Source organism: Squalius cephalus (assembly GCF_949319135.1).
Source record: "Squalius cephalus genome assembly, chromosome: 6".
Lineage (NCBI taxonomy): Eukaryota > Metazoa > Chordata > Actinopteri > Cypriniformes > Leuciscidae > Squalius > Squalius cephalus.
Window position 1 is genome coordinate 35,232,522 of NC_137127.1, and position 20,222 is coordinate 35,252,743.

Below are 20,222 nucleotides of genomic sequence, written 5' to 3' on the forward strand. Positions count from 1 at the left end.
TAACCTGTTAAGCTGCAACCCCACTTTTGAAAAATCCCCAGAAATGACATACCCAAACTGAAACAGATACAGTTCATGAACCCTTTGTACTAAAAGCACAAGTATGGTCTCATTTGAAAGCTGACACCTGGCAGTTTATTGTAAATGTAGAATTAATTATTATCATAATGACAAAAATTTTTATAAATAGCTTCAAAGTTTTGTAAAGTTATTAGAAATTAATTTTTATGAAACATCCTCATGAAAATAAAATTGAAGTTGGCACTGGAGCAATCTAGAAATGCACTACAGCTAAAGCCACATGTCTAAACATTTTATGTTTAAAATCTGAAGATAATAAGTCCAAAACTCTGTATTTAGTTAAATGTTTTTCAAGACCATGTCATGTGACTTTATTTTGATTTGACTCTAAGATGCTTCTGATGTTTATTGCCATCTTCTAACCATCTATCCAGTATATTGTCTCTATTGTTTTGTGGTGCAAACGAGCCCCATTCAGTCTCAGTCTCCCCCTGCACACATTCACACCTCTCCAGACTGGTTATGGCTCGAAATATGCATTTCTTTTGTCTGCATTATAGTTACTAACGACTGGCTATTCACAGGGTTTCAGTCCCTAATTTATTTTCTCAAAGTTCACCTCACATTTTAAATAAAGAATAAAGAACATTCTTGAATAAAGAAACTTTCAGTAAGCATTCAAAAAAACATAAAAGTATAACTTCTAGGTTGCAGGTGCACCTAGGGCTAGCTAGCATGTTAGCTTAGCACACCATCAATACACGACCATTTATGAGATTAAAACCATGTTTTTTAAATAATAAATAAATAAATAATAATAAATAAATTTTAAATAATCTTCTGTGATCTAATTTGGCTTCAGATAAAAAAATCAGACAGAAAATATACTATTGTATACTGTTCTGCACAATGATAGTCTATATAGATTAGCATTACATTATAAATATAATCTATTATTATGAAAATACCTGGCATGTCTTGAAAAACACAGGTAACTCAAATATCATTGCAATCATGTTTATTATCTTCAAAACATCTGTATCTGCATTTTACAGCGCGAACTCTGTAGCTTTGTGTGTATCAGTGACGTCCTGGAATGTCACATGATCATGGCTCTTCTTCATGTTCCATATATGGACAATTATTGTGCATATAGCGCCCTCAGGCTGTTGGTATGGATTGAAAACACAGTATCAGAGTATCCAATCGCTCATAATGATTACATCGACGCATTTGGGTATAAATTCAATAAATATTATTCCTGTCTATAGAAATATGATGTGAATCTATGAGAATATATCAATATTTCTCCAAATCTGCACATTTTTGAGCTAAAGCCCTGAGGGACGTTGTTTTGTGTATCGCTGTCATGACGACAGCACGGGAGTTTTTTATGAATGGAACAGGCTGACGCGCATAATTCATATCAAAGGTATCGACTCATTTTTTCATTTCATAACTCCTGACACAAATTAAGAAATAACTGTCGCTATAAGTTTCTCAGAATACAATAGTGGTCAAATACTGAAACTTGAGTCTTATATCTTTTTAATGATGTATAGTTTGTCGAAGTATAACATTAAATCTGATAGTAACTTTGAGCAATATATATAAAAAAAAAAACGCTTCAGTGCACCGACGCACTGGTGAGGCTTAACAGGTTAAACTGCAAAAAAAAAATACTATTTTTGTCAAAAATAAATTCATAGACTAAGATGTTAGATGTTCCAATGTTGGCTATATTCAAACTAATGAATACATATGATAAAATGTAGGCCTATAATCTTTTTTTTTTTTTTTTTTTTTTACAAAGAAAGAGTACACTTGAAATATTGTTGAAATTGTAATTATTGTTGTAATTGTAACATTTTTAATAAAATAGCAAAACATATTTACAAGAGAGATGTAAGCGAAATCTTAAATGGTCAATATAAGTCTTCTTCTAAATACATCTTTTGTCCTTGCATTGTGGCTCAGTCAGTGTCACACCTGAATGAATGGCTCATTATGCAGAGTGGGTGGGACATTGTAATCTAAGGTGTAAACTACTCCTCCCCCTCGCATATTGGCTTTCCAAGCAAAACCTGTTTTACACCATTTAAATCAATGTATTTTTTTTTTGTGAACGATAAAGCAAGACTATTTTCACATAATTTTGAAGCTAGAACTCAAAGGGACAACATCCATTAGTCAAAAGTCTTGTGGACACATATTTAATATGTGTTTTGTGGTCTTAATTCAGCAACTTTCATTTTAATTTTTTCCAATAACCACGCATAAACATTATTCTCTTAAAAATACAAACATCTACATACACATTGCTCGCATATTATGGTAGCCCTGTTTGTGCTATATAGAGTGAATTTACACCTTTGCCATTAACATGTTTATAAAAAAAAAGCACAAATGTCAAGGCATGTCAGAACATCTCAAGGGCCCCAAAAACAGCTTGGTCCCCAGAGGGTTAAAGGGAATGTGAGATGTCTGCTCTGATTGGTTTATTTCACGTTACGCCCAAACCACACCTATGAATAATGAAGCTACTTCAGACCAACCCATTTTAGATTTGCGTTGGGCACAAGAGTCATTTATCCCGCCGGTATAATAGCAACAGCGCCCAAGACCCGTTACTTGCGTTTCGCGCTTGATTGCGTTTCAGATCGTTAAAATAGGGCCCACTGTCTTTTGTGAAAAGCGTAATACAAATAAAAATAGACTTAACTTGCAAGATTCTACACACACTTCCAACTATCATGGTTTAGATCCCTAAGCTTTGTGTAGTTGTGCCTTATGAGGACAAATAAACTGTTTGTCCAACACTTAAAACAACCCATACTACCTATTGTAGCATAAACTATTAAAAAAACTTATCTGCATCCCAGACTTGAAATGAGACATTGCATTGTTTCCTTCAAAAACATGAAGACTAGTTATTCATCTTAAAAGAAAACTAAGAGTGTGTTCATGCTTCTAGTTCGGTTCTCATTTCGTTTGGTCCAAAAAAAACAACAACAAAAAAACATTAAGTACTGGTTCGCTTAAGTGTTCACATTGGTATTTCAATGCTGATGTTGTTTTTGCAAATAATTTGTTCCCCCGCTACTAGCATCACATCCTCCACTGAAAGACCCAACAAGCTTAGGCTCACACCTGACTCCATGGCGGAGTCATAGAGATAAAGACACAAGAAAGAAGTATAAGCAGACAATAGAAAACATTTTTCCTCACCACCACATACACTATATCTAGCAAGAAACTAAGGGAGTCATTAAATATGAGAGAAAGGCTCAGAAAAGAATAGTTTGGACTCATGAATACTCACTGGTCACTGAGCTATCTGTTTTTTCCACTTTCAGGCTGCACAGGGGCGAGGTGACAGAGGTCATTCTGGTTTCGAATGATGTAGTGTGGTCTTGCTCTGCAACCTCTGCCGCAGTGATTATTGCTGGTCTGGTCTCTTCATCCTTACTGCTGCTGGCTGTCTCCTCCACCAACAAACCCTGCAATGAACATTTTGAATTAACGTGTGAGACATTCAAAGAAACACAGTATTTCTTATTAAAGGGCGCATTCTAAACTTTTGAAGCACTTATGATATTAATAAATGAGAGGATATTATACAAACAAACAATAGTCCATGATTCATATCTCAAAGTTAACTAACCTATTTTAAATATGAGTTTTTGTTTTCCACCCTTCTGAAATGCCAGGATTGACATACACATGTGTATGTAAATCAAAGAGGTGTGCTCTTAACAACTCATGTCTGTCCATAAATCACAAGAGTGGTAGTGCTGAGTAAAGTCCAGGACACACAAAGCCGACGATTGGCCGTCGGGCAACGTCTGGCCGTTTTTGAGCATCGGCCGTTTTTCTTGGTGTGTTCTTCACTGCTGGCTCTAGTCAGACGGCGCCAGTTTTTTGTTTTTTTTGGCCAATTCAGCATGTAGATTCGTCGTCGGGCCATCGGTAAGAGAGAGATAAATTGGCTATCCTCGGTCCCCTATCAGCTTAGTGAATGAGTCAGTGCACGAGAATAGCAAAACAGTGAGCAAAGAACTCAAAATGGTTAAGATAGAAGGCTGTTCTAATTTTACTTCATCTTCCTTGAGTGTTCCTTGGCGAATATTTTAATATTAGCAGGATTGATATTCAAAACGGTAAGTTTACAGTATGTGTATCTGCAGCCTGCAGTGTCGGTTTCCCTTTTTGAATGACGAATATAGACTAATATATATGCAGAAATAGACAGTTGTCTCATTTACTGTACACGCAGGGACAGAACGCGCATGTTAGTTGAAAGTTGTCTGTAGTTCTCTTGGTGTGTTCAAGTGCAGGTTTTTTGCCCTGACGCAGGCGACGCAAGGCGACAACACAGTCGGCTTTCATCAGCGCTAGTTCTTTGGCATTGGTCTGGTGTCTCTACGTTAAAACTGTCCAAGGTTGTGGATACAGGGTAACAAAGTTTGCCTTTTTCGCTAACCACCAGAAGCATAAAACAGATCTGAAATCTACCTACAAGAAATCTGAAAATGCATTTCACAATCCACTCTAAGACTATGGTTAAGAGACCTCTTTTAAGATTGTTCTTCCCATTGTGAGAGTTTTGTTGGTCACTTCTTCTTACAAACAGTTATGATGACCAACTATCAAAAGTATGCCATTAATTACTCCCACAAAGAATATGTGGCTGTGCAACTGTGCAGAAATCTTCAACTGAATTGGAACATCCACCCTCCCTATATTTTGGCTCATTTATTTAATTATTTAATTTTAGCGCTTTTCCACTGCATGGTACGGCTCGTCACGACTCACTTTTTGGCGCTTTTCCACTGCATGATATGGCTCAGTACGGCTCACTTAAATAGTACCTTAAATAGTACCACCTTGGTTGAGATTCCAAGCGAGCCGTACCAAAACTAAAATGTGACGGGTAAACACTGCAGATCACTGATTGGTCAGAGAGAATCGTCACTACCAGTGTCATTGGATTTGTGTCACGAGACACCAAACCTGCTAGCAGCATCACAGCAGGTGAGGCGGCACAACTATAATGATCAGTCTATAATCCCACCCACTTTGAAGCGATACTAACTGCAGTGGAAAAGCATACCCTTGTGAAAAAAAGAATACTTTATTGTATTTGAAATATATAACCTTTTTCAATAGTACATTGCAAATACTGTATACTAACAAAAAAAATTACTATCTTTAAATATATTAAAAGTACATTAGCATCACGCTTTTACCTATTTTCACAATGCAACTTTTAACACACTTTAAAATAATTGTACTTAAGTATATTTTCTAAAAATATATTTTAGAAAAATATACTTGAAATGAAAATTCTGTTTATTTTTTAAAAGTGTATTTATATGCACTTTATTAAAAATATATTTTAGGTATATTTTAACTGTGATTAAATGATCTTTGTAACAATGCATTGAAAGTATACTTTCAAAATACATTATAGTATACAATAGTATTTTGTACAAAGTATAGCTAAGTATTATTTGTCTATTAATGTTCATTTGTTATTGAAGACAAAGTGTGCAATATGTAGTATTTGGAATAAGCCAAAGGTATTACTGAGCATATAGCCTACTTTTTACTCAAATATAATACACTTATGGTCGGCGCCAATAGCCTCGTGGGCAATCAGCCCCATGGTGCTACGGGCGACCCGAGTTCGAGTCACGGCTCGTGGACCTTTTCCATTTAATTACAACTAAAATATACAAAATTCGTTTTTTCAAAACAGCACACTTCAAGTTAACTAATCATTAACACACTTGAAGTATACTAAATTAGTCAGGCTGAAAGTATACTTAGCATATTTTTTTCACCAGGGTATATAAGCATATAAACTCTCAAACAGTGTGTTTATTGCCACATTATGAAACAACTCCACATGATGACTATACGCTTGCAGAACTAATGGGCCCTGTCAGCCACTCCACTGTTTTTAGCAGCAGTCTTTACTTTAATTTCTGGGGAACATTGAAAGTCTCATCTTTCAAGTGACAGAGACTAGATATGTGACAGAATTCTCCTAGATCCATCAGAAGAACAAGAGAGACATAGGAAGAGGAGATATTGAACAGCACCAGTATGTGATCACTGATGAGATGTTGTCTGACCATGAAAGGAAAGTAAGATGCTGAAAGACAAGGTACAGAAAGAACTATCAGAGAGAATTATGAAGTTCAGCAGAAGCTTCTGTAACTAGATAGATGAGAGAGACACATTTTAAACCATAGTATCCATGGTACTGATGAGTCCAGCCCTGGGCAAAAACCTTCAGAAGATCTTTTTGGTCTGAGAGACACGTTTACTAATACACTGAAAAAATAAAGATTGGTTTTTACAGGCTATAAAAGAAAAACAGCGACACCCATGGTGTGCTTGCACTAAACTGTTGCCCTTTTATCTGATCTTCCACAGACTTGAGGAGCGAACAGTGACATAACGATGGTACATGTTGTTTACCTGACAATAACCAATCTAAAATCAAACAGTGCGCATCCTGGTGTTTTGCCGGCAGTCCAGCACTTCTGTTTTGCTGTTCACAGCTCGCATAAACACCTGGTACTGTACTCTGATCTGTCCTTTCTGGTGATACATTTAAACTGAAACCATTGATTCACTCACTCTCTCGCATACACAGTTTTATATATTTAGATATAAAGAGCAATGTATTGCAACATTATTACATTGCTCAACGAGACTGTCATAGACAGCAGAAGTTGACAGAATGCCAGTACATGCAGCAAAATTGGGGTACTGGGCAAAGTTGTGAAAACAGTGTTGTTGTTTTTTTTACAAAGAGTACATCAAGTCATTAAGTAAAAAAAAAAAAAAAAAAAAAAAAAAAAAACCTCAACATCATGAAAATGATTCCACTGTAACCCTAGGTGGACAGCTTTGGTTTAGAACTACACCCAGACAGACAGAACATTTTGCAGTAACGTTTTGATTTCAGGCTACTAGAGGTAATATCATCATTCATATCAACTTTCCATATGCAAACTCCAAGCACAGTGCTCATGGCAGAACAGCAGGTATAAATAGGCAGGTAAACACTAAAGACTGTGAGTGGTGATGGAAACTTCCTCCATCTTACAAACACTCACTCGTCTGAAAGCACAGTGCCTGTCTCGCTCACCTTTTCTCTCTTCTGCAGAAACTTCAAAAGAATCAGGGGAGAGGGTTATCCCAGTGCTGGAGGTGACTTACTAACAGGTTGTCATAATTGAAAAAGTGAATATGACTTAAATAATTGATTCTCTTTTTAAAGCAGGCATTTGCTCTGGCAACTACAGCAATGCAGTGAGAATATTAAACAAGATCCATACATTGTAACACATGGATGTGTGGAAAGAATGATCCTAAATGTGAACGTAGGGCAGTTTCCAAAATGTTTATACTGTCACAGGCCCAGGTCAAAGATGATGAAGACGACAGCATAAGTATTCCCCAATAACAGCAAGATTTATTCAACACGAGCAAACAACATGAAACAGTGTCCTACGCACAAACAATACCAGACAAACACTGAGTGAAGGTGACAAACTTAAATACACATGGTGATGAACTAGATGACGAACAACTGTGATGAATGAATGTCCATGGTTACTGATGAGTGCAGGAGACTAGAACAAAGGAATATGTGACTGAAGACAAACAAACTAAAAGTATATGAAAATTAAACTAACTTAACATAAACATGACATATACAAACATTTACAAATATACACACAGTTTGTATTTTAAAATGTGTGCCAAATAATTATGTTTGGTGTGAAAGGGTGTATATATATACACGGCAGGGGTGGACTGGCCATCAGGCAGACTGGGCACTTTCCCAGTGGGCCGACGTGCTTTTTGGGCCGATCTCATACTTGGTATAAAAAATAATTATATATATATATATATATATATACACACGAGTTTTATGGGCCGTTCAGAAAAGTCAAAAAAAAAATTAAAAAAAAATTATATATACATATTTTTTTTTTTTTTTTTACTTTTCTGAACGGCCCATAAAACTCGTACATCGGCGGCCCATTCATTTAGTTTAGTTTTGCTTAATTTGTGGCGCTGGGATCTTTGTGCCGGTGTAATGCATTGGACAAAAAAAGTCAGCGTAGGTTGTTTTTTTTTCTCTCAGACCGGCCCATGTAACACGTAGATCAGCGGCCCATTGGTTCTTTTCTTGATTGTCACTGGGCTGGTCCAATCACATCTTTAAACACCTCCTGGCACCACCTCTGAGCTCTGAGCAAACGTGTGCAGTGTCAAGCCCAATTTATACTTCTGCGTCGAACTCGTAGGCTGTGTGTAGCTTGCGTACCCTTCGGTGTACCCTGACGTGCACTCTCCAAAAATGTAACAACGAATGCGTAGCCGACAGCGAGGCTCCGGCATAGGTCCGACGTAGAAGTATAAATCAGCCTTCAGTGTGTATCTGTCAAAATAGTCAAAGAGATGGAGAAGAAACGCAAGAAATGTGCAGAGAAATATTGTGAAAAAAAGAAACAGGCCCTTCAAGTGGCTGATGAGGATAGTAAAGAGGATAAGGAAAGAAATTAGTGAGTGTAGAGAACTGCGGTAAGCAGAACTTGGCTACTCTCAATACACTAAAGCCAGGTGATGCCAGGGCCATTTTTTTGTCCCAGTCCAACACTGATACACGGTGAATGTGATTTCACCAAGTACAGTATGCTCCTGGATCAACACCTTTGTTGATCCTGGAACAACATTCCAATCAACCATTTTAAGGGACAAGTTTACAGTTTGTCAACTAAGCTTACAACCAGGGTTAGGTGCTTCAACATAAGTGTTATTAATCTATCATTTCTCTCTGATCTTAGAAATAAGTTATGGGTAGGGTTAGGTTTAGGTGTATGGATAGGGTTAGGACTACCTTTGGCAGACAGGAATGTTGTTTCAGGATTACAAAATATGTTCCGGGAACATGTTACTTCAAAAGTATGCAAAATCATAGTGACCATATAAATACTCAGTAAACTGCGACATGCCTGGTTTTGGGTGATGTATGCCTTTGAATGAGATATGCCTTCATATATAAATGTAATCATGCAAGCAATTATAACAAGTTGGAACCAGAAGTCACAGAAGTTATTCACACAAAATATAACCAAAAAGCCAATTCAAGGTACAATAGATAGTCCAACATACAGCACAGCCTTCACTACTCTGGCTTTTGGCTATAGAACAACAGAAGCAGAAGAAGCAAGTTCAAAGCATCTCAGCAACAAAACAAAACAAAAAAAGAAAAAGAAAGAAAAAAAGAGAGGAAGAAAGAAAGAAGGAAAGAAATACATACGATGAAGCCAAGTGTCACGGCCCCTTCTCTGCCTTGCAGGGGTGGTTCCTCCTGCAGGCAGAGGAGGGTTGTTAGTGATTGGAGCCACCTGGGCTCAGGGTATTTAAACTGCCTCACTAACCTTTTTCTCTCTCTCTCTGCTCCTCCAGGTATGATCCTGTTTTGTATGTTCCTTTGTAGTTTTCCTTTGTCATGTTCACACACACACACAGATTTACGCATCCCTGCACTTTACATATAGCCTGGTAATACCAAACTCTGCTACTTCGCTTTGCTTCGTAGACAGAGTCTGGCATGGCATAATTGAAAAGCGTTTTCTTTCTTGCGGGGGGCGCTTGTCTGAAGTTTAAAATCATTGGTTACCCGTAAGCCAATCACATAACGTTTCGTTATGGCGTGTGTTATGCGCATGCTCAGCCGCATCTAACTTCCACTGTAAACACATGTATGATGCGAAAACAAAACCATCGAGCGAAATACCGGAGTGAACATGGCTGTGAACGACTTTTGCAGATTATGTGAAGTAAATCTACGCATCCACGGTACAATCAGCGTCTACGTCACGGCTCTCAGCCCGCCCTCTGTTCGTTGATTGGCCGGCTGTTTTCAGGCCGGAGGAAAACGGGGAAAACGGTCGCTATCTCAGACTGAGTACAGAAGCGAAATGAAATTGAGCGGAAGTACGAAGTCTGACGTAGTCAGGCTACTTTACATACACCTTACATTATGACATTCTCACACTTCATTTCTTTTTCTTTGTTTAAAGTTAATAGTTTTTGATTTACAATAAAGACAACCTTTTTGATTGGCCTATACCTGTTGTTTGTGTCCCCTCATTTTTGCCACAGGCTATGAGCCGGCCTGTGACACAAGTCATTTGCATTTGTTTTGCATTGTGGAATTTAACCATGAAAGTTCAGAAGCATTTATATGTTTCATTGTGAAAAAAAAAAAGAAAAAGAAAAAACCCTCTAAAAAAGGGCAAATGTTCCACAGGAAACGATTGTTTCTATTTAAAATCCTGTTTGTGCCAAATATTCATGTTTGATGTGAAAGGGCCTTTACTGTCTATAAATTGATTTTCATGTATCAGTCTTACTGTATGTACAACATTTATAGAAAGGTGTTTTGATCAGTCGTGTGTGTGTGTGTGTGTGGACTAGGTCATGAGGGTTATGTTCAGCTTCAGGCTGTTTATTTAAGGGGAGGTGATGATGATTCAGTGACAGTTGATTCACACTAAACCGCCTAACAAATAGCACAGCAAACACACTTCTGTCTGTCACACCCAATGCTCCCTTTAATTTTGGCTTTAGCTAAGCAAAACTGGTTTCTATCACTTAAACCCTGCAGCCAACTGAGCAGACACCATATGTAGTGTCCACTGTGCAATTTTTAAAGTGCCCCTATTATGGATTTTTGAAAATTACCTTTCATGTAGTGTGTAACATAGCTCTAAGTGAATAAAAACATCCTGCAAAGTTTTAAATCTGAAAGTGCACTGTATATAAAGTTATTGTCTTTCAAAAGTAAGAGTCGACTTGGAGTCATTGAAATTAATTGTTTTTCAAACGAGTCATAAGCCGTTTGGTTGTGACGTCAAGACGAAACATTAGCATATTGCCCACCCACTTATTGCGCGCACAGACACCAGGGAAAACTTGAACCTCAAACCTGCGGCTGATTCCTGTGGATTCTGGATAGCATCATGTTGAGAAGACGCTGTGCTCTACAATGTGAATGTAAAGCCAGTTTTTTTTCACTGCCCAAGGACGATCATGTTTAGAATCAGTGGTTAAAATGAATCTTTACCACGATACCACAGCAGTATAATCCTAAACTTTTGCTGTGTTCCCTTTATTTCACTGACGACTGCTTCTCAAATCTCGGAGTTCAATGCAGGATTCACAAACTGCTTGCTCTTGAAAGATGGTGTTCAAAATACTTAGTTTTGAGTTTTACATTGTGTAGGTCTCCTGCTAACTGGCTAACTCACGTTATCACTGTCTTACTTAAATACTTCTGCTAATCAGTTTGTGGGACACTATCACCTATAACTGTGTCTATTAATGCAGATTGTCTGTCATTCTCACTACTTTGAGCAAAGGTTAACCATGGAGCAAGATTTGTTTTACCAACGTTTATGTTACATCAGTCATGCACGCTAGAGTACGGCTAATGTATACATTGCATACATGCACTGTTATTGATACAGTTTCCACGTGTTCACTGCAATATATTACAAAAATACTCAGTAAATAAATTAGTACAAGTAAAATAATCAGTTGGACATGCGCTTGTTAATGCTGATGCTGAAGAATTACAGTTGCAACATCTCATAATGTACCTCAAACTGAGTAGTGTATCACTGAGAAAAGTCCTGCTCGAGTCGTCCTTGCAATGGAAGTTCGGGTTGAAGAACTAGTTCTTCCAATGTTTCATCATCAGACTCGCGCCCGCATTGATATGAAGAGTTCAGATGCAAAAGCCTCTAAGTGCCATCTGAAATTTTCTTCTAGAATGATCATTTTTATCAAGCTCGTATATTTAAGTATTAAAATTATATTTAATATTATGAAATTATATTTAATTTCACTTAAATGACAATGAATAGGTAATCTTCATTGCCATTTAAGTGAAATTACTGAATTTCACTGAATACAGAGACCATTTGGTATTATTTGTTGTTTTAGCTGTTCACGTTAAAATACAGCCTTTGAGACTACGCGGTAACAGTGGGTAAAACTAATGCACAAGCAGCAACCAATCTCAATGACTAGCACTCACCAATTCCAAGCCAGGTTTCCATCCAATCATTTTTTTCCTCCAAAAAAAAAGAAAGATTTAGTGCTTCAAAATGTTTACTGATATAGCTGATGAAAATGCCATTTATCGATAAAATTTCTCAAGTGTCGACAATCTTTTTCCATTTAACTTTAGCGCATCATTTCTTTATCGATACTTCAAATGTCACAAAAAAATTGTTTGGCAACACTTTTTTGTCAAGAAAAAGGACTTATAATAAATGTAGAGTCAAATGACAGAAATAGCCTATACACAGCATCCACATTCGTAGTGTTGCTCCAATTTAAGCACCGTTTCTCTGCAATTCAAAGGTGCATTACATCTATTATATTCATTTATTAAATTGTATATACATTTTTTAAATTACTATTGGTATATGGTAAGAATAAGACACATTACCTCTCAAACATCATCCATCTTTATTTTTGTAATTTAGTCTAATACTTTTTTCTCTTCATTACACATATTCATTTGATGTTCCTTTTATTTTAAAACATTGCAAGGTAAAATTCATTCATTTTGTTCTGAAGATGAAAGTCAAATTGCATTCTGTAGGCTACACTGTATAAAAAAAGTGGTTTCAACTTAGTGTTCATGCTGCCTTAATATTATGTGTGAAGTATGCAACAACTTGAATATTTGAGATAGCCTATTTTAAGTTAAATCTGGCACAGTTATTCTAATGCAAATATTTTGAGTTGAAAATTGTGATATAATTGCAAAAATTATATATAAAATATAAATCCAGAATAGGCAGTTGTTTCTCACGTTTAAAAAATAATATGCCTATACCAAGCATTTTTTTCAATACAGTCTAATAAATGTAATCAGAAAAATAATAGGCCTGCACCTGTTTCTGAATATTGCTTGATGATCAAGTATTGATCTAATTAGTCTATATAACGTAACCAAAGTAACACTTGTTCATAAAAATAATGTTATTATGTATTGCCTACAAATTAATAATATAGCCTAATAAAGTTTTGTTTCAAATGGATGAGGACAATATACGTGCCGTCTTGAAAATCCCTGCAGCTTGTCAAAAATAAAAATGGGGTATCTGTCAAATGAAGGAAGGCTGTTGAAGTTTCCAAAACTAACAAAAAGAAAGGTAAAATAAACAAATAATATGTGACTTCTGTAGGCCTTATAATCTTAAACTTTTAATCATGTCATAAAATGGCGAGTGTCATGGTCAGAAGCTGTCCTGGCTGGATGACAAATGAAAATCACAAACATGACACATAATATAATTTTATAAATTCAATTTATTAATATGTAATATAATTTGATCTCAAACAAATTAGGAAAATACAGTGAGTTAAATCCAAAAAGCTCTAAATTAATTTTAGAATTGTTAGGTGAAAATATGTGAGAATAAGCATCAGTTAAGCTAATGCAGACCATTTAAAAAGGTTAAATACACACATAAAATGTTTAGGTTATAACTGCATCTGTCTCAAAAAAGAAAAGTAACAGCAGCGATTTTATGTTTTTGACACATCTAACCGCTATGCTTGACTGCACGTTAAATGGTAGCCTACGTTGAAGATTGTTGCTATATGCAAAGACTGAACATTTCATTGTACCAATCTTTTTATAAGCCCTAAAGTTGTGCATCAATTATATTATAAAATGAGCTGCCCTGTGTCCAAACTCATGAGCTTTGTGGCATAGAGGCAATTACGAGTCCTGTCAGATGAGCTGCTCCACTTCGCCGTCGTCTTCTGATAATTCCTAATATTTCCTCATTTAATAATATTATTTGTTAAAATTGTAACTGGGGAATTTCATTTGTCAAATTACGCTCTACATTTTAAAAATATTTGGGATGCGACATACGATATAATTTGCGATACAAGCAAAATGATTTATGTAAATGGCTCAAGGGCAGAATTTTTTAGCAATGCAACATAACTTATGTGACAATGCGTTGGAAGGCCAATTGGATGGAAACTTGGCTATTGTCTGCATGTTGATTTCAGCAAATCAGTTCAGGTAAACGCAGACAATGTGATTAATATTTATTAATCCCGCAGCTTGTCAGACAATAGACCTCAATCAGGGTAGACACCATATTGAATTTTGCATGGATGAAAATGAGGCTGAGAGGTTCCTAGATCACTTAATTTGTATGGACTGTTTTTGACAAATTCTTTAAACTTTTTTATGGAGTTTTTGTCAACTGAAAGTTTTTTTGCAAAGATTTTTTTTAAGCTGAACAATTGCTCAACAGTTCAAGTGTCAGGAACTGGGTTTGATCCCTCTCTCTCTCTGCTCTCATTTTTGTTTTGGTTTTGGTTCCTCTCTATTGGCACATGCAGTCACACTCATCTGATTGTTATCTCATTTGTTCTGCTATTTAATCTCCTCTGTTTCTCTATTTTGTTGTCACATTATTTTCTCATGTCTATTCACACTAGTAACTCTAGTCAGTTTCAGTATAGTCTGGTCTAGTGATATCGGACTCTGTTCTGCTCTATTTTGATCTCTGCCCAGCTTACCTGTTCCTGCAGCACATTTCCCCCTGTGGCACAGACTTTTATTAGAAATAAAAGTATTTATTATTGTGCATTATTAAAGGCAACTAACACTAAATAAAACTCTAAACCTACCGAACATTTTGTTAATTAGTGTTACTCAGTACTTATTTGTGTAATTACACTGTAACAAGGACACATTTAAAAAGTAAGGCCATGTTTGTTTGTTTGTTTTTTGGACATGTACCATGGTAATACATGACATTCCTTAGAGTATGGAGCTTATAATATGACAAAATGATTTGAATTTGAATAGTGTTAATTTGAATTATTGACAAGTGTAATCTAGCAAAATTTAATATTATGTGGGATTTTAAATAGTTCTGAATTTGATTTCTTTAAACGAATATTAAACATTTGAAATTTAACGAATTGAAATGGGTTTTTTTTATGGCTAAATTTTATAGACATGTATTTTCAAATAGCTGTTTTTTTGTTCTGAATTCTTACAAATTTAAGGATTTATTGAGTCCACATGTCATTCAAACAAGAAACTGCTCCTAACCACAGCTAGAGAGCTGTCGTTCTAACCGCACAACTTTGTGATGCTTGTTTGCGAATGTTCGTTAGAACGATGGTTTCGGGAAACATCGACTCGTTGAACTATGCTGATAATGATGGAACTTGCGACCATAGTTGGCTAACGATGCTTTTGGGAAACACAACCCTGTGTGACAGTTCATGCATCAACGTTAGCCCTATTATATACCCAAGTCAATGCATTATTCTTTCCTTTTTGTATTAGTGTTTAAAATATTTAATTTACTAATAATTATATTGATTTATATCTTCATTTATTATTATTATTTTTTAACTTACTGGGCGACCATGGTAGGCTATGACAGCCGTCATTTACCCTTCTATACCCAGCTGATGCAAAGCGTTTATATCTTTAATTTATATCTACATAGAAGAAAGCCTTGTCTAGGCTCTTCTCCGGTACGGGTTGTGTCGAGCCATTTGTTAGTCAAGTTGTTTGATGAGAAAAAGATGAAATGTAGTTGCAATAAACGCGTTAAGAATCTGTACAACTGCAGCAGCAGAGGACTATTATTCGAATATTAGAAATCTAATATTCAAGCTGTTTTCTCATTCTCATTCTCATCTACTCTTAATATTAAATCAAAAAACAACTGAACGAATGATACACGAATTCTCTTGAACCACCACCACGTTTGCGCCAGAAAACTACTGCAGTGCAGCTCTGTAATTGGCCAAAATGCTCCGTTCGACTTTCCTGAGATCCTCTACTTTAGAAAACTGAATTTGAAGTTTCGAATTTCTTCTTCATCTTGAAAACTTGAATCTGTATTTTTTTTTAACTGGATATTTGAGGTCTAAGAATTCAGAACCAAAACAGCTGTTTGAAAATACATGTCTATAAAATTCAGCCATAAAAACATTTCAATTCGTTAAATTTCAAATGTTCAATATTCATTTAAAGAAATCAAATTCAGAACTATTTGAAATGCCAGATAATATTCCATTTTGTTAGATTACATTTGTCAATAATTCAAATGAACACAATTCAAATTCAAATAATTTTGTCATATTATAAACTCCATATTAGAGTAGCATGTCAAATCAATGTCAATGAGATCATACTTTTCTAAAGTCAATGACTCAATGACCTCAGACATACTACATACAATGTTTATTTCATGTTTTCATAAAATATTCATTTCCATTTTAATTTATTTATGAGTAATGTAACCACAGACCTCAAACCACTGTGTTCAGTTGCCTTCCTAGCATGCACCTCTCTGTTGCCAACAGCCACACCCCAGACAAGACCTGTTTCTCTATTATTAACACCCCTCTGTTTTTCTGTCACATTTAATATGGAGGAACATATCAAATGGCAAAAAGAGAGAAAGATGAAGACACTGATATTCCAGAGGACAGAACATCCAATGATTTTATCTGAGTAGGATCAGAAGCAATAAACAGTACAAAGGCTAAGAAACACTAGTGACAGGCTCGATGAGCTGTCATAAAGTGTCTCACTCTCATTTCTGCCATGACCAGTAACGTTAGTTCTGTCGCTCCGGACTGTAAGCTTGATCACGAACAGTTGTACTGATCCATCCTCGAGTAACAACAAGAGTAAACGAAGACTGCTATGTTCATTCTTACATACAACAACAAAACACCTCAATCGCTTTAGAAGACATTCTTGCCTACAGCTGTTCCAGTGTAGAAACAATGGCAGACTGTGTCCAGCTCACTCAGGACGGGTCTATGCTAAAACTGCAGTGTCAATCAACAGTCATGGGAGGGGCTTGTGCAAAAGTACGTCACACTGCCCCGGATCTGGGAATGGCTTGTTCTGAGACAGTGCTTATGATTTATGGGGATTTAAAAAAAAAACACTGGGTGGATTTTTATCATTATAGGGTGGTTGTGTACACACACTGCCAACACACATTTATGTTTAAACACCATGTAAAAGTGAATTTTGCATAATAGGTGCCCTTTAAACAAAAAAATAGTTAGTTTATAGAAACAGATTAGTTAAATCACAGAAACTCAAAATAATGTTATCTGAAGACATATAACTGAATTTAAGTTTATTTATGAATTTAAGTTTATTTGACAAAAGACAAAAAGTTATTATTTAAAAAAAAATTATTTAAACATATTATTTTACAGTGCAGTGAGTGACAGACAACACTCGGTCAGTCCACTCATTTAAACTCAGAGTGAATGACAGAGACAGAGAAACATGTTATTTAATTCTACTAAATAATGACCCAGCAGCTGATTGTGTCATACATTTATTAGCCTTAGATTTGTGGTTTTTGATGTCACTTTGAATTATAAAAGTTGTAAATTGATAGATTCATGTGCTGGTTTTTTAAAATAAAATAAAAAGTAATGGTTTCATATAGGACAGATCTAGTCAATAACAGTATTATAAGGTTTATCTATATTCTAAATTAATAGTAATTAATATGACCTGGTTAGTTAAAATGATTTGAAATAAAATCAATATTCAGTTGTTCCCTGAAGATTTTCCTATTGGGTTTTATTATGGGTTTTTTCAATTTATGAGTTAAATAAGGTCTATGGTAAACATAAGCTGACGATACTTAGATGTTTTCTACAACATAATTCACACCCCAATCATTCTTATCAATTTACATATTTTGCAGTATTTTGGATTTAAACCCAATGCTACTAGGGAACCTGCAAAGGTTTTGTTGTGTTTTTCATTGAGAATAATAATGAACCCACCATTCAAGCAATTGCAATTACATACGTGCGGATGCACAGGCATTCATAACAGTGCATGCCCAATGGCGTGGAGCGTTTTCAGTTCATTCCTATAGAAGCTCAACTGACTGACGGAGCTTCTAATGGCAGCTGCAGTGATGCGATGACTTTACCAATCGGCAATTGGCTCTTATTTAGAAGGCAGGACTTATACTGCCATATTGAGCGTTGCACATTTCCCCATTCAAAACAATACGAGTGACGCGTCTTGTGTAATTCTATAGTCTTTGGTACTACCCAGTATTACAAAATTGATTCATATGACAAATTTATCCTCAAAAGCAAACCATTCCACAGTCATAGGGATGCAACAGCAAAAACATGGTCAACCTTACTGTTTGTTGATTTCTTCATAAGTGCAACACAGAGCTAGTTTGCAGAATTAAGAGATTTTATGATGTGACACATTCATTACAGAGAAACTCAGTCAGTACAGTACGATTGAGCTTATATACATCACTGAGCAACTTCCAACTTCCTTGTAAGGTACAAAAACATGTTGTTTGAGCTTTAAAAATGCCACTTTCTATATTAAAGGTGCTCTAAGCAATGTTGGGTGACGTCACTTCTTGTTGACGTTCAAAGTATTGTCAAACAAAACGGAGGATAGCTCGACCCTCCCTCCTCCTCATCCCGTCCCCTCCCCCTCCCTTCCGTGCTTCCTGAAACAGTCATGAACCATTTAGAAAAAACAAACTGGATTTACCCACCTGTCCAGCAAAAAGAGAGCCACCTGAATTTCGGATTGGAAGTCCTTCTGCCGGCGGAGTTCTCGCCACCTTTTGAACACTTTTCCGATGTAAATTCAGGACTTTGCGCGTTCCTTCTCCTTTTCCCTATTCTTTGTTATTTGTTCATCGGAACGTCGTGTGTTGGCCATATCAAAATTCTCAAGAATATACATTTTTAACGTTAGTCGTTGTTGTTGTCTAGAACATCTCTCCTCTAGCTAACCTCCCTCTTCATGCTTATCTCTCCTCCACTCCCCACACCCCCCTTTATTTGCACGCGCACTAACCCCCCAACCCCCACCCCCAAATCATTCTTGTTGATTTGCTGTATGTGACAAAAAATGTTTTGGCCTAAAAAGCGTGACATCACTTAGAGCACCTTTAATAAACTATCCTTGGTGTATGCATTCGTGGTACATTTGCATCAATGGAAACATCTCTGCTCAGTGAACATGTTACGTTGCACACACACCTCTAAGCAAAATATAGCTTTCCTCCTGTACGACATGTGATCCTCACATGGATCCATGCTATCTATAGTATGCACATGCATTCAAACACATAAACTCCATAAGATAATACAACAGATTATGAATATTAATAAAGAATAATAATACAGATACATAATCTTAAATAATGAAATGATATTAAAAGATTAATTTTTAGTCTTCAAGTAACTTCTATCAACCTGTAAACAATCAGTGATTACAATGGCAAAAATTGGGTAAACACAAGAAAAAAAGAGAGAAGAAAACAAGTGGTCGCAAATGCTTGCAGCAACGTTTCTACCCATTTTTCATATGCTATTCATGCAGACCAGAACTAACTACAAAATCTCAGATAAGAAGAGACCTAGCTTGTGTATATGTAACAACTGCATGTTGTGTTAACCAAAAATGTTGAGTGTGTGTTTCTGAGAACGATCAGTGTGTGCTGAAGCACAGACGGTGGTTAGTTCACCTCTTCCTGTTGTGTGTCAGGGTTAAAGATCAAGACAGCTTTTAGTAATGCACTCTGATTCACACACACATAATTGACTGAGTTGGTTTTGTGTGTTTTGATGGTCTCTTATGTCACCTGCCCACCTAGCATTAAAGTCTCTCATCGAATGCATGGTTTTGGGAATATTGACATGTCAGAAAGGCACAGCAGCAGATAAACACTTAACCTGAGTGCATAGTTTAAAGCTGTTGTTTTAGCTATAAACATGAAATACAAGTTATACATATATAATCAAAAGTACAAAAGTATAAAATAATCATTCATTAAAAAAGGGGTTTCGATCAAGTTGCAGATTAAGTTTGTAATACTAATAAAAGTACAGACATTTGATGTGTTTGACTTTTCATCCTAGTGTTAGGGTTAAATGATGGTTTACTTAACATTATCCAATAAATGATCACAACAAAAATGTTAGAATTTGTGCCTACAATGCATAAAAAGTAACAAGACACTAGTGTACCCTATTCATGGAAAATGCCTAAACAAACCTTTAATTCT

At 36.0% G+C, this 20,222-nt stretch overlaps 1 protein-coding gene across 3 annotated transcripts in view; it reads right to left on the reverse strand.

Annotated features, from left to right (window-relative positions):
- Positions 1 to 20,222, reverse strand: part of gse1b (Gse1 coiled-coil protein b) — a 486,478-nt gene that overhangs the window by 405,588 nt on the left and 60,668 nt on the right. For all 3 annotated transcript variants that reach the window (XM_079874204.1, XM_079874205.1, XM_079874203.1), the window contains exon 2: positions 3,344 to 3,521. In XM_079874204.1, coding sequence (XP_079730330.1) covers positions 3,344 to 3,521 — 178 coding nt within the window. The remainder of the gene's footprint in view (positions 1 to 3,343; positions 3,522 to 20,222) is intronic.